At 39.9% G+C, this 16521-nt stretch overlaps 1 protein-coding gene across 3 annotated transcripts in view; it reads right to left on the bottom strand.

Moving 5' to 3' along the window:
- The window catches only part of ONECUT1 (one cut homeobox 1), a 34535-nt gene extending 20712 nt beyond the window's left edge, over positions 1 to 13823 (bottom strand). For 2 of the 3 annotated variants that reach the window (XM_088450997.1, XM_088451005.1), the window contains exon 1: positions 12734 to 13823. In XM_088450997.1, coding sequence (XP_088307123.1) covers positions 12734 to 13823 — 1090 coding nt within the window. Of the gene's footprint in view, positions 1 to 1400; positions 1409 to 12733 lie in introns of all 3 variants that reach the window. The other variant, XM_088451012.1, reaches the window with a different exon arrangement.
- Positions 13824 to 16521: the final 2698 nt, after the last annotated feature.

Below are 16521 nucleotides of genomic sequence, written 5' to 3'. Positions count from 1 at the left end.
GATCCCTTGATAATCAGACTCTGAGTAGCCCAATAGTCATGCAGAATGGCCCTGTGTACTGAGACACCAGAGCCACTTTCACTGTGTATGGGATGGCAGATGCTGGCGAAAATAGCGACGCCACGCCAGAGCTCTTTGCTACCACTCCCTGTTACCTCCCACAAATGGCTCTGGCTGTCAATCACACTGCGAGTAAATAGTTGCTGTGAGGGACTATGGTAATGTACCTTGACGCATGTGCAGTGTAACTTATACACATACACAGATTGCCACTCAGCTACATACACATCGGAATAGTGTACATCTCTGAATCAGGCCCATAGATTGTAAGCTCCACTGGGGCAAGGACTGATGGGAACGACTGACATATTCTCTGTAAAGTGCTCCATAATATGTGTGTGCTATATAAATAACTGTTAATAAACACATTATACATAAATCAGTAATTCACACTCATTCAAACAAAAGTATTTTGTAGCAGGTAATTTTTCTATACACCACACATCTATGGGAATAATACTTATTTAATGTATATCCCAAATGTTATTAAACATTAGCAATTTATAGATATGAACTTTTCTGCTGCTTTCAGCAACATATGAAGTTGTTCCTAACCTACCTACTTGTAAGCTGGAGATGTTATCTGACATATGTTAGTAAGACTTTCCATTCAATTTGAATAGAAAGTAGTTTGACCTTTAACATCCCCTTTCTTCCCTATACACTGCAAAAGAACTCGGCAGGTGCATAATAGTAAACTCTCGCTGCTGCCAAGAAGCTGGTAAATGTATGTTTTCTAACACTAATCAGCATTACTAAATATATAATCTTTTCATTTCTCAATAATAATTGGAAATGTTACAATATTATCACAGTTTAAGTTTTGTACTATGAAGTTTAAAGGCGCGTATCCACTAGATGAGAAAAATGAGCGATTGAACGATTACGACATCGTTATCGTTCAATCGCTCATTAATCGTGCAGAAAAATGTCGGCAATGACCAGCGATGCGCGTTCCCGCTGGTCGTTGTCAGCATCGCTCATCGCCTGAACATGACGGTCAACCTGACGATATCGTCAGGTTGAGCATGTTCGGGGATAAGGGAGGGTGCCTGCACTAAACGACATATCGTTCAGTGTGGGCACTGCACAGTATAATAAATGACTGAATGATAATTATATCGTTATCGTTCAGTCCTTCATTGTTGGCAAGTGGATACATGCCTTAAGATAACATAATATATTGGGTCCACACATTTAGTCTGCTTAAGCTCTAACTAGATGTAAACCAAATAATATAATGACTCCATATTGTTGGCTTTGGGGGTCATTCAGACCCGCTCGCGAGCAAAGGACGCTCGCAAGCGGGTCGATGTTGCCCCACTGCGCATGCGCACGACGGAGGGTGCTCCGTCATGCACATGCGCGAGACCCGGATAGCGACGGGCTCTCCGTCGCTCCGGGTCTCGCACCAAAGGGGGCGTGCTGTCGATGTTGATTGACAGCACGCCCCCTTTGGTGGGCGTGTCGGGGGCGTGGCTGCCAGATGGAGGCGTTCCCATGGGAACGCCTACCGTCTGAAGCCGGCCCCACTGACATCACTACTGATGTCAGTGGAAGTGATTTTGGCTCTGATAGAGCCAAAATCACTCCTGGGCTTGCGGCAGCGAGACCCTACCGCAGGGTCTCGTTGCAAGCCTGATGGTCGCGATGGTCACCCACAGCTATGCGAGCGGCCAGGAGGCCACTCCATTTTCAGGTAGGAGGGCACTGATTCAGAGCGAGCGCTCTGGTCAGAGCGTTCAGCTCTGAATCAGGCCCTTTGTCCGGAGAGTAGTATCATTCAAACCATTGTCCTGGGTAAGATTGAAGCAAACTGGAAAACCTAGGATTAGGTTTTTCACAGTCACATTCTATTCCAAATGCTTTTTATACTGTTTGACGCATGAGATCCCATCTAGAGTTGGACTATTGCCTGTTTTATTCTGCAAAATACCCATTTCCTTTACCAAAAAATAAAATACCCATTTCCATTACCAAAAAATGTGACTTGTATTTATTAAAAGCAATATCTAGTCACTAGACTTTCTGTATTCTCCAGTGCTGCATGAATCCCACAATGTTTTAAATATTTCCCAAATTATTGTGCAAATTGCCCTTAAACATTTACAGTATAGAAGAATGGAACAAGCTGGCATATGAAATCCATTATCAGCCTCTTAGGTCGAAAGCTTAAAAAGCATATACGTACATAATAATAACTCTGATGTCATGGATACTAACTTGTACTAACTTGTAATATTTGGCTATATTGATCATTGAGTATGTGAAATATGTTGTCAGTAATCAGTAACTGAGGGATATCAGTTGATGTGTAAGTGAACATGGGGAAGGACACTTGTTAAATGTATATAATATAATATAACATATAATATAACATATATTACAATGAAATAACCTGATGTTAAGGATCTTTACTGATGATCTCAGTGAGGGTGTAATTCAGAATTATCATCTGTACATGACACACTGCATTCATACTTGTGGTTCTCAGTGACCTTACCTGTTCACAGTTTATATGCATTGTAAAGACTTAAACTAATATTATTGGCTGAGTGTCCAGAATTAATCTTGTTATATTATTCATTTTGTATGCAAATTTATCAAGAAATGAGAGAAAATATCCCCAAATGTATCATCTCTGAGAAACCATCTAAGGTGTTTAAGGTCTTTAAAGGTGCATCTACGCAGTGCCTTAAAATAGCACAGGCTGGAAATAGGACATTTTAAGGTGACTCAAACATTCAGGCCATATCTAATGAACTAAGAAACTCAAGATATATGTTTACTTTACAAATATTCTACACAAGTTCTGTCTCTAAACATCTAGGCCCTGGTTCTGAGTCAGACGGTGCAGCGACCGGTGTGTGCTTCAGTGACTTTATGAGACGCCCACTTTGTACATTCACACCATCGAAACTTGCACCAGCCACATTCTAGGTGCAGATTTTCTGTCAAAGTATGGCCTCCAATGTGAGCGATTATGTATCTGAGTTGTAACCACTTCAGTGATACACCTGCAATATCTGCTATCTGAAAAGCCACCCCCCAGTCACCACCCAAGAATGCCCAGCACATTTCCAATACATTTCTGATATAGTGTGTCTCAATCGCAACTGCGTCTCTGTGTGTACACACTGTAGGCCGCATACACCATTCAACTTTTTAGTAACTTAAGATGTCTACACAGTAACAAAAAAATTTGCTCAACTCCATCGGCATTGCGTGCAGCTCAGATTCAGGCCCTTAGTGACTAGTCATTGCAGTTGATAAAAAGTAACGTCCTTAGGGCCTGATTCAGACCCGCTCACTAGATGCGGCCGCTTGCTCCCAGCATATGTAAACTTTGCAAAGTGACGTCAAGGCAGCTGCTCGCTCGGCAAGGCATAAGCACACCCACTATGTCTTGGCGAGCGATCCCTTTGTGTTTATAGATACCCACCAGCCTGTCTTTAGCCACCCACTAGCGTATGTCATCTCCAGGAAGTATATACAACCATCGGTACATCGGGTTCTATCGGATCTGACCGCAGCGCTTGTGGTTGACTGTACCCTACCGCAAGCACTGCGAGCACTTCAGTGTATTATTCAACCAGGTGACGTGTACTATGACGCTGCCTGTTAATTATGCATACCCTAGAAACGGCGTGAAAACACTCTGGTACGTCTGCGTCCACAACTCCACTCCCCCATTACCACTGCCCCTGTTACCACCCACAAACGGCCTCTCCTGTCACTCATTCCACTGGGCTGTCTTTGCAGGGTGAGCGAGCAAAATTCGATCGATCATACTAGCTTGCGCACGCGCACTGTGAACTACACGCATGCGCACATTAGCAAACATCGTCTGCAACGTGCGGGCGCTTGCTAGCGAGCGGGTCTGAATCAGGGCCTTAGTTTGATTAGAGAGATAACAATGTGTATGTCAAACATTAACAGGCCATACTAATTCGGGAATATTGCGGCCTCGTTAGTTCACCTGGGGCTGTAACCACACTGGAAGAAAATTTGTATCTTTAGGGGTTAACAAACCACTTAACATTCATATTTATTTTTAACAATTGCATTTATAATGCAGATTGATTATTGCAATGTATTGTCTTGAAATCCAAATGTTAAATAAAATCCCCAAAAAACATATGTGAACTTCTGGCCCAACCGTAATATAATAAATGGTAGTGTGTGCTCAATGTGATAATGAACAGTTTACAAAGGTAGGACTTTACACCAGTCAGTGGCATATCTATAATGTCCTCAGGGTGTGTGGGGCACACTGGCCTCTGGTCCAGAGGGATCCACACCACACACCCTGCACCAATGTTTAATACCCCTCTGGACTTTGCCATCATCGTCGCTGCACAAATCACTAGAAAAATGGTGAGATGAGGAGACAACAGCATTTGCATATGTCTGGTGTACATTATTGCATCCATTTATACTTCTGCAGAGGAACTGCACTGAATCTGACTAATCAGTAATCTCTATAATCTGCACAACAGATACACAAACACAAGCAAACACATGAAGAACATGGTATCTTCCAAATTCAGAACTTCAACAAAGGGAGAATAATACTACTCCCTACTGCTAGGCTGATGTTATTATTAGGGTTGCTGGTGAGGATTTTTGTTTCCCATGTGAGGGTGTGAAATCCCTATTTATCACCTTTAGACTGATTACACTTTCAGTAAATTTCTCAGACAAACCCTAAAAGCTTCATATGCCTTTAAACATTCCAGATATAAAATAATACCCACAAAGAATTACAATAAGGGGACAGAAGTCTGATTTTGAGGCACCAATATACTTAAATTATATTTTATTATTTTTTGTCTGGAGCCTTGTATGACCCTTCAGATATGTTATGCAGGATCATAAGATACTGAACATGGTAAGAAAGACATATTAATGAACCAATATACAATGTCACTTTATTTGAAGAAATTAGTTTTTTCCTTCATTACAGTTTTTTAATGAATGTTTGGCTTTTAAGCATCTTTTGCAGATCATGTACCACTAATATACTAAATTGAACAAATAGCAGAATGGGAGCTGTTTTCTATAATAAAGCATGAGGCTAATAAAATGCACAATAATCCTTAGCAACCAATCAGCAGTTGCCCAAGCTGAAGTCATATGTCTGATTGGTTGGCATGGATCACTGCACATTTTGTACATAGTTAATAAGTAACCCAAATGTATATTATAGAAATCATAACATATGAGTAAGTCAAAACGTTATGACATCAAACCAGATAAGAACCACCTGCCTCCTACAAACTATAGGTCCATCTTTCTTCTGAACAGTGGCATTAAAATGTTAGCATATTTCTATGTACAGTTTACAAAGGTGATGCTGTACTTAATTGGAATATTAGAAAAAGTCTGAGGGCCATAGCCCCAAATTACTGAGATTTAGACATACCTGGTATTCATTTTGCATCACCAAATATGTTTTTTGTCATGAGAGGTTACACTGAAGACAACTCATCAGTAGCCTCTACAATCTATCTATCTATCTATCTATCTATCTATCTATCTATCTATCTATCTATCTATCTATCTATCTATCTACTGTATCTATCCTTTATGTGGTGATGGCAATGGTTGCATATGAAAGGCATATAAAGGAACAGGTAATGATAAGAATAAATAGATCACACTAAGGGCCCTATTTAATAACGTGACATAATAACTCCTTTAGCACTTGGTAAAGGGGTTATGTTGTCCTTTCAGTATTTAATAAATAGTGGTAATCTTAGTTTACCACTGTTTGTCACTGTACTATTTAGGTAATCTATAGATGGCAATAGCGATACAGTCCCCACTGATGGCAATGGGGACCACCAACAGCCTTTCCAGCTTTAGCAAAACTTTCCAGACATTGCTGATTCCCCGCCTGTTGAAAGTGTGAGGTAGGCTGCCAGCAACAGCTTGTAGGATACCGCCGAGGAAGGGAACGTTGCTGGACTTCGCTGGAGAGGTGAGTAATTTTAAATACCAACGACATATTCATTATTATCACTGAGATACTAAATGAAATAGGCCACTGGTAATAAGCATTATTATTAAATGGAGCCTTTAGTATTATGACTACCCATTGCATTGAAAAAGTATAGCTCCACCTGTTCATTGGCGTATCTATAATGGGCACAGGGTGTATGGTGCACACAGGCCCCTGGGTCCAGGGTGGCCCACACCACAGACCTTGCGGCCATTTTCCCAGAGGTTTGTGCATGCCCAGTAGAGGTGTCTCCAGTCCCATTTGCGCAGGCACCATATTACCGGAGACCTGCGCATTCGACGTAGACTCTGGCACAATGCCAAAGTCTACTGGGGCTCGCTCTGAGTAGTCTGCACTTGGGCCCACTCCTCTCTTAAACCACCCCTGCACCTGTACATGCCAGATGAAAAGCATCAGTATGATACAGTGTGTAGAATTCAACAGGTAAAAAGAAGGTTACAGTAAGAGAGTTTAATATGTTAATAGCAGCTATTTTGATCTGTCTCTTAAAAAACAAATGTTAAGAGTAATCAGTTTTTATCATGGGATACGTTCAATATCCCAACACATGTCACAATCCGGGCGGCATCCCCACCGCCGGAATCCCGAAGGTAAGTAGCAGGGTTAGGGGGAGGGTTAGGGTTAATGGTTAGGGACTAGGGGGAGGTTTATGGTTAGGCACTAAGGGGAGTTAGGTTTAGGTTGCAGGAAGGGGTAGGTTAGGGGGGAGGTTAAGTTTAGGCATCGGTAATGGAGAGTTAGGGTAGGGAAAGGGGGAGGGTTAGGATACCGACCGACAGGTGTCGGTATCCTAGCCCTGTCAGGATGTCAACATCGGGATTTTGAATGCCGGCATCACCCCGTACCCATCCCTTTTTCATAGTGAGTGAAAAAAAGACCATTAAATCCTCTGTTAATCGTAGAAAAGGACAGCAAAATAGCAATGTTATCAGTCCAGCTCCAAAGATATAGAACTAGGACCTTTTAAGGTAAGTCAATGTTTTCAGTACCTGAGCAAATAAAGCAGGGGACAACAGAGACCACTGCTTTGTTCGCTTTGTAATGGGATGGTTAAATGCTCCTGGAAGTTTAGGAAGTGTATTGAGCTTAGAATAGCAAACCTTGAAAGTACTGACAAATGCTTACAGGACCACCTGTACGAAGGACCTCTGAAGGCTATCAAATGCCCTTCTCATATCTAGGGCTAGCAGAAAAATAGAGTTGGGTAATTCTCTGTAAGTGAAAGGAAATTAGCTGCTTGAACATAACTGAAGGCCCACGTTAAGGGCATACACCTTGAATGATCATAGTGAATCAATTTACACAAAGCTCTATTCAATCCAGAGGTCATGAAAGATGCTAACATTTTAATGTCACTGTTCAGAAGAGAAATGGACCTTTCATTTTGGGAGAAATGTGGTTCTTATCTGGCTTGATGTCATTACTCTTGGACTGCTTCATATGTCATGACTTATATATTATAAAACAATTGTGGTTATTTATTAACAAAGTGCAAATGTGCAGTAATCAAAGCCAACCAATCAGGCATTTGCTTTCATTCTCTAACTTGTTCTAGGGACACCACAGCCAAGAGCTGATTGGTTGCTAAGGATTGCTTCATACTTGTATATTATTAGTCTTATGCCTGAATATGCATAATACTTCCCAATCTACTACTTATACAATTTAGAATTGGTTTCATATAGTTTCATTATGTTATCTCTTACCTTATTTCTTATGATGCTCTACCTCAGTGGTACTCAAACTTGGTCCTCAGGACCCCACACAGGTCATATTTTCCAGGTCATCCAGCAGGTGCACAGGTGTACTCATTACTCAATTACACATTTTTAAATATCCACAGGTGGGGCTAATTATTTCAATTGTATTCTGTGAGGAGACCTGGAAAACATGCACTGTGTGGGGTCCTGAGGACCGAGTTTGAGAACATGTGCTCTACCTAAAATGGCTGTTGGGTGCTAGAAGACCCGAGGCACAAAAACAAAACATAACAAAACAAAATGAGCAATATATAAAAAGTTCAATATAGACTACAGAAATCGACACTATTATTTTCTGTAATCATTAGTATCAATATAAAAGATCATTTTACAAGACAAGTAAAGTGCAATAATCATATGTGACTATTTGTGTTACCTTATGACAAATTCAATACATATAAATGCCAAATTTAATTGACAGAAGTTTTGCTAAGGAAATAAACTGTCATCATTCCATATTGAAGCAGCCAGTATACACTAAAGAACTTTGTTTTGTTTTAAACTATAGTGCACTACTTATGAATAAATGCAAAAAGAAGAACTTGGACAATGAGGAGTTAATTTAACTGATAAATAAATAGTAAATAATTTCACATTTTTAAGAAACGTTATTTTCTTTATCCAGTTGATTTGCAAATTCTTTAAATAACGTCTTAAGATTTAGAGATATGGGATCAATCATTATTTCCATTTTTGTACTTCTTTTTGAATAAAAGAAATGTGAGTAATTTTGTTGAAAAAGTAATAAATATGCTACAATCATCTGCTAAAGCAGTAGCTGCTGGCTGAAAACCTAGTGGATCTATGAACTTGTATTGATCAGCAAATGTGTCCAAACATAGAAAGAGTCAGGCTTACATTATACCGCAAAAGTAAATCCAATTGAGTGTAAAGAATAACTTTAAACTGAGTGTGTTTGATGCCCATTGTAAGGAATGAGAGTAAGCCCCAAGTGTGTGAAATAACATGGATTGAATCAGAGAGCACAAGCAACCTTTGGACACCAGTGGAGGCCTATTATGGCAGAAAATCATTCCAATTCAAACTGAAGCCCAGAAACAAATGTAAAATGACACGCTGGTCTCAGGGCTGGTTGACAGCAGTAAAATAAAACATATGCAGTGGTGTTCTAGGAGTCCAAAAACCTGCAATTAGCCTATTCACCATACTGCATTTATCTGCAGAGAGTCAGTGGAACACAAAGACTTCTGCGTCAAACACTATCACTACAATCTGTTAAAAGATATAAACAAGTAAAACAGCATACTAACATGTCACTAACACTTCTCAATGCATATACACATCTATAAAGGAAACATATATACATGGTTTAGTCTATTTGCATATAGACATAATTGATATAACAGTTATCCACGTTATATTTTAAAATCTATCTTATGGGTAATCATATAGTGTACTGTATGTTACCTATAGAAATTTTCGAGTCTTGCATTTCCCTGCACAATACAGGTGAGATCAAACAGGCAAACAACAAACAGGAAAATGTTTTACGCTATGAATGAATGAATAACAACAGTAAGCAATGATAATATCTGCAGTAAATAAAAAAATAAAAGGTGGGATATCCACAACAAATTCACATCACACTCACACTACGTATAGGTTAAAAAAAAGTTATATAATTCTTAAATTCTAATAGTTCTTAAAATGTTACAATAAAATTGCTAGCATGGCTATTAGTATTGTTAAATCATAATCATACAATACAGATCTTTATTAATCTATTTACATACTTGCTGTTGTTTTTATTTTGTTTACTATAAAAGAGATTTGTTATATTTAATGTAAATCTTTATTTACTGCAGGTTAAACATTCACTGGTTTAATTATTCAACCAGCAATTCTATTTATCTTAATTTAATTTAAGTATCACCAAATTGTGGCTTTCACAGTTTAATTTTCTAAATAAAAATTTAGAGAAATATTTTCTATATGTAGAAAAATATAAATAAATAAATGTAATGTAAGCATGCTTTTATATATATATATATATATATATATATATATATATATTGTAAATATATCTTGAGTGTTAGCAATGTTCTAACAATGTTTAAATATAGATATTTTCAAGAATCTCAAATAAGAATACTAATTACTGATGATACCCTTGCATAGTATGTTATGCATATGAGCATAGTATATGTAGTCTGTGTTAATGCAAGTGAATAAATATAAATGATTAGCAACAATAATAATGTCTTAAAATGGGATTATACGATGGTATTTATGTTTCAATGTTACTTTGCATAAGTGTATCTGATTTATTTACAAAAGTACAAATCTATTGCTCTAATTTGTATAATTATAAAAAATAAACTGTAAATTGCATTTAAAATATGGTTAAGGAAGAATAGAGAATGCTGCACAGGAGAAATTGCATTGTAGACATATGTTAATATAACAGTGTGTGCTGGGTGCAGGTGTCTGTACCATTAATTTGTATTCAGCAAGTTACTACTCTCCAGCAGACACTCTAGATTGGCAGATTAATGCTCAGATAACGTCAAGAAGGGGATCCTACATTCTAATTGAAGCGGTTGTTTCCACTATTGATCCATGTAAATAAATGGAGATACTGCTCGACCAAATTGTCGTAAAAATACACTGCAAATCGAAGAAAGCTTCGGCTTATCAATCGCCTCCTTCACGGGGATCATTGCAGGCAGTTACCTCTCACAGGTTACTGGCTGCAGAAGTGTCCACCAGTCAGGGCCATTTACTATTTGTTTACATTCCATATGAAGATGCTTATGGATGTAGTTTTGCACGATCATACGTGTGTGTATGTAGATAGATAGATGATAGATAGATAGATAGATAGATAGATAGATAGATAGATAGATAGATAGATAGATAGATAGATAGATAGATAGATAGATAGCTGAGAGAATGTTTTACAGAGTGTTTGAGTCAAACTTTTAACACACAAACTAAAACATTAATATATGTATAATCGCATATATATATATATATATATATATATATATATATATACACACACACATATATATATATATATATTATGTGTGTATAATGATCGCATATGCGTGTATAAACATATATGTGTTAGCGTGCAGCATATTTATATCAGATTATAGCATGCTTGTGTTGCAGCCGTTTATAGATATATTAGGCATAGCTAGCATACAGTATGGATTGAATACTCATATATCAGCTACGACTAGGACAGCAGTGCGCATCCCCCACGTCTGTCTTCTCCTTGCATGCTGTGCTGTGCCCTGTGCATGGTAGGGAATATATATATATATGTATATATATATATATATATATATATATATATATATATATGGAACACGGCACGGTGCCACCAGCTCTTATGAGTCACATACATGTGATCACAGAGCCCACACATTATAACGTGTATTAGGAAAATGGATCTGGCCCTTCCCTTTTTTTGTCAGTAAAACAGATCACCGCCTGCGACAGCACCACCGACTGACTGCCTGGCATCCTCCAGGGACAAATTAATGAAGACTTCCAAGTTAATTAAACCTTCAAATAAGGCTCCGCTTTCTAGTACACTCGAAGAACCAGTTATAAAATTGCACACAATACACACTAAAAAGGCACCATGCTGCCTGTATTAATCTCTGAGAAATCACCAATGCTCGTGTCTATCAGGCTGGTGCAAATGTGTGCTATGTGAGTAATGCTAATATATATATATGTATATATATATATATATATATATATATATATATATATTGTATATATATATATCCAATTCAAATCCAGAACAGCAGTGATGTGTAAAGAGTCAATACCAGCCCTAGTTGCTCTTTATTATCTGACTGCATTCACCATCGGATTGAAAAGTGAATCTGTTTTAGCTTCTATTAAGAAGAAAGTGTCATTTTTAGAAGACAATGGAGCCGAGCCACCCTCCCTGCCAGTCATTAGTACACAGATCAATAAACTACAAATCTACATACCACACCACAGCGACTCGCTCTGTATAGCAGGATGGTGTCTGTACATCTGTACTAGCATAGGCTTCATTACAATATGTTTAGCAAACAAGAAAAAAAAATCAGTAAACAAAATTGAAATGGAATAATCCACATAATGACACCCTCTATTTGCATGCTGAGGGGAGTACTCTATTGCTTCCATCTACTCAGTAAGTGTAAACATCGCTGCAAGTATTGATTTATAGATTACTAGATACGTATCAATCAATCGATCGATATTAATTGTTTGACAAAGACAATGGGTGGTAGATAAGATTGGGGCAGGTATTCTGCTTCATTCTTCTTTCACGTGGGGTTTACACTATTTCACAGTGGCTTGATACATTATATACTGTATACCCCACTAGTATTTACAAATGAAATATTTAATGAAAGATTGCGAAAGGTTCCTTTAGCCATATGGCCCAATGGAATCATGTAATACTGTATCAGTCATTAAGCTGCCTTCCTATGTAAGAAAAGCTAAGAGAAGATCCTATTGTTTGGACATACTAGGGTGAAATCATCATGATGAGAATGACACACATGTGATACAGAGAAGGCTGGATCCATAGTGTGAGCAATGGCAGATGACCCTCGGGAGTAAGGAATGGATCTGGTATATAGCCATCTACACAAAAGGTATAGAGGGGATTAGACCATATGGACGCGACTACTATTTAATTCCTGGTGACAGGGAAGAAAACTAGCCACAGATAGAGCTTTGAATTAGGATTTCTGAGTAAAGTGAACCCAAAGGCAGAGTTGTAGAAAGAACAAAGATGAGATGTAAAAGATGTAAAGAGAATAGGTGTCTTTATGGGTACATATATGGTATGGAATATTGATGCAATTGGGAAGGTTTTTGGGGGGATAGAGTGGGGGGCACTCACCTGCAAGCCTGAGAGCTGACATCCTCTGGAATTCAGGTTCCTGTAGCCACTTCCACATCCTGCGAAAGGTCTCCCGGCCGGATTTCAGTTTGCTCCAAGGTTTGGGGTTCCTCAGCAGGTCTGAGAGGGTCCCTTGTGAGCGGCATAGCACCCTCTGGGCAAAGATCGCCTGGGGGATGCTGTACCGCTTCAGCTCCGTGGTGATCCTCTGAGCTACCTCTTTGGTATTGATCTCTTCCATTTGCCCTGAATTACTTCCATTGTTGACTTGTGATCCTGTCATAGATGAAGGGTTTTGCTCCCTGGTAGAACCCAGAATCTGCCCGTGACCCTGGGCATTTAAATGGGCATGGGGGTGGTGGGGGATCCCATTGATAGGCACCATGCCAGCGGATGGCGGGGTTAGATGTTGCTCTCCATGCCTTGTCAGCATGGCAGGGTGATGGGCTTCAAACCCATTGGGGGTGAGCATTTTTTCGGTGGGCATAGTGGCACTGGGGTGAGCGTAGTGGGGCAAACCTTGCTGGGTATTATGGATGCTCCCCAGACCAGATCCGGAGAGGGGGGACAGGCTTTGTCCCATACCAGTTACATCCTTGTGGTAAGGGGTGTACAGGTTGTTCATAGAGGCCAGACCCCTGTCATCCCTCATGAGGGTGAAGCTGCCGCTGACATTGCCCGGTATCCGCTGGTGTGGGTGGTGGTGATGGTGGTGGTGGTGGTGATGGGGGAATTTGTCCGACACTGTGGATATGGGGGGCAAGGGCTGCAGGGGGGTCAGTGTGGTGTAGGTGCTGCTCATGCTCATGCCCGGTGGGGTGTCACAAGCCATGGTCATGGTGGGGTGGAGGGGCCCCGTTAAGGCATGGTCGGGGGGTCGGTGGTGGTGGTGGTGATGATGATAGTCTCCTCCGTCCAGTAGGGATGCCATGCCCATGGACCTAGGGTGAGCAGCCAGGTGGTTGCTGCGATGGCTGACCGATCCCCGGTGGTGCGGGCTGCTGCTCATCAGATCGACGGATGACTGTACCGGATCATGGCTCACCCCGTGCAGATCGCCGATAGTGTCCATGGTCAGCTGGGCGTTCATGTCTATACGTGCAGGCGTGCGGACAACACATCTATCTGGCGGCGGCGGAATGCTGCTTCACATGGAACTTCTTCCCCTCGTTACTCCTTCTTCTTACCATCAGACCCGTGCTTATTACTCTAGTATTACTCTTGTTATTCTACCCCAGCTATCAGGGCATCAGCAGCAGTGTTTGGAGTCTGCTCACTCCCCTCGCCATCCCTGGCCATGTCTCTCACTGATAGCTGTGTACAGGCACAGAGCTGCCCCTGCAGCCACCGAGCATGCGCAGTGCGCACCTCCCGACTCCTGCTGCTGGAAGCACTCCCACTTACAGGGAGCAAGGCTTCTATTTACCATGTAAACGCCAGCACCTCGCCTGAGCCAGCCACAAAGCTGCCCAGCACAACAATTAAAGGAGAAAGCGTCTCTCTCTCTCTCTCTCTCTCTCTCTCTCTCTCTCTCTCTCTCTCTCTCTCTCTCTCTCTCTCTCTCTCTCTCTCTCTCTCTCTCTCTCTCACTCTCTCGTCACCTTGCAGACCGTAAATTATCATGATTTTGCTCATTCCTAGAAATGTACTTGTTATGAAGCCTTCCTGCTTTTATGAATGCATAGACACTAGATAGGGGCTAGAATATAAGCATGGGTACTGTAAAACATGGGCAGGGTTAAGAATATTGTGACTCTTTACCTGTTGTAGAACTATAAGTCCAAGCATTCCTTTGGCAGTACATGCTGCTAGTTGTATATCCAAACAGCCAAATGTTTCTTAATACAGTTCACTATTATGAAACTCTTTTAAACAATTCAGAAATATACATGATAGATAGATAGATAGATAGATAGATAGATAGATAGATAGATAGATAGATAGATAGATAGATGTGTGTGTGTGTGTTTCATTTAATAAAGTATAGTGTTAATAGACTCACTCTCACTCTTCCCTGCACCTCCCCAGCATGTCAGACAGAGGCGAGTTTAGTGTAGTAATTACATTCCCAGGTACCTCCCCTTTGGTGACTTTGCATTATGAGTGCCTGGGTGCTGCTCAGATTGAATTTTAATTCTAACTTCCGGGTCTTCCACCAGTCAACAACACTTCAAGAAAAAAAAATCATAGTGATTTCTGTTTAACCAGCCAACAAATTAGCATAGCCTGCTACCTTCCACGTACCCAAATAAACACTGGTATGTGTGTGTGTATATATATATATATGTGTATATGTATATATATATATATATATATATATATATATATATATATAGTCAAATGGCTGGCACTCCACATAAATGCAAAATAAATTACTTGCCTTGGTGCCTTCCTGGAAGTTCAATTGAACACCCACTTACATATGTAGAAAGGGAAAGGCGGCACTCACAGGTCTGATGAAATGAAAGAATCAAACTTGACAACTGTGTCTGCCTTGTTCAACGTTTCAGTCTCACATGACTTTTATCAAGAACACGATAAAAGTCATGTGAGACTGAAACGTTGAACAAGGCAGACACAGTTGTCAAGTTTGATTCTTTCATTTCATCAGACCTGTGAGTGCCGCCTTTCCCTTTCTATGGATATATATATATATATATATATATATATATATATATATATATATATATATATATTCTGGAACATTTGGAGAGTCGAGCAACCTTCTATTTATTCTTCTTATTATTATTATTATAGTTCGTATTCTTATTATTATCATAGTTGTGTGCTATTCAGCTTTTTACTTTTGAGATATTTTCCCTACACCGAAATATTAGAGTCCATATAGTCAGCGGCAGATTTGTGTAAGAGTATATGACAGGGACATGCAGGTGTCAGGAGAAGTCACCATAGGATTGTGCAGAATACAAGGACAGATGTGTCTATTGTGTGTGAAGCCAGGACACAACATCACAGCATCCATGATGTCCATTCCCTGTGTGCTGGCTGAGCTGCAAAAACTGGTCAGTCCACACTGTAACCCCTTCTCACCAGGGATCCAGCATTGTGTAAGACCCCTTCCCAACCAAGATTTACACACTAGTGACACCACTATAGTGTTATTCTATGACTGCCAGCTGAAACGCTGTGTGCTGTGTCACACACAACTAATGCACCCACATAATTTGTGAATTATACCAGGTATTCATTTCTTTTTCGTCTTATTATTTTTTTTATAAAGCCTTGATTAGAGAATGTATTTCGCCAGTGTTCCTGAAATAATGCTAATTACCAGCTACAGAATAACTAAGGGAATAACCAGCACAGGCAGGAGCCAAAATTACTAATGTAAAATAGTGCTAAAATTAACCTTGAGAGCAAGAACGCATTTAGGCAAATCAGTCCAGATCAATCAGAGTTAATGTAACAGCAGACAGATTTCCTGCAGAATAATCGTTACCTCCTTTTTTCTTTACTCATGAAGTGCAAAAAGAGAGGTAGACCGGGACACCCTCTCCTGTCTCAATTCAGGGTGTTATGACTTCTGTAAAGCTAATGATGTGATAGGAGTGTATTCCAGCCCAGGAACACAACTACAACTGACAATGCTAAAGCTAGCACCTTGTACTACACATACTAAATACATTTTGTGTGTGTATGTATATGCACACACGCACACACGCATACACATACACACATTCTGCAGATTTAAGTCTGCACCCCTGCGTCAACGTGAACTCTTGGCTCTTATTTATAATGAATATTCCTGTTAACTGTGTGTATGTGAC

Source organism: Taudactylus pleione, unplaced genomic scaffold (assembly GCF_031769625.1).
Source record: "Taudactylus pleione unplaced genomic scaffold, aTauple2 ptg000022l, whole genome shotgun sequence".
NCBI classification, from domain to species: Eukaryota; Metazoa; Chordata; class Amphibia; order Anura; family Myobatrachidae; genus Taudactylus; species Taudactylus pleione.
The sequence above is the reverse complement of the archived record's forward strand: the minus strand, read 5'-3'. Positions and strand labels throughout refer to the sequence as shown.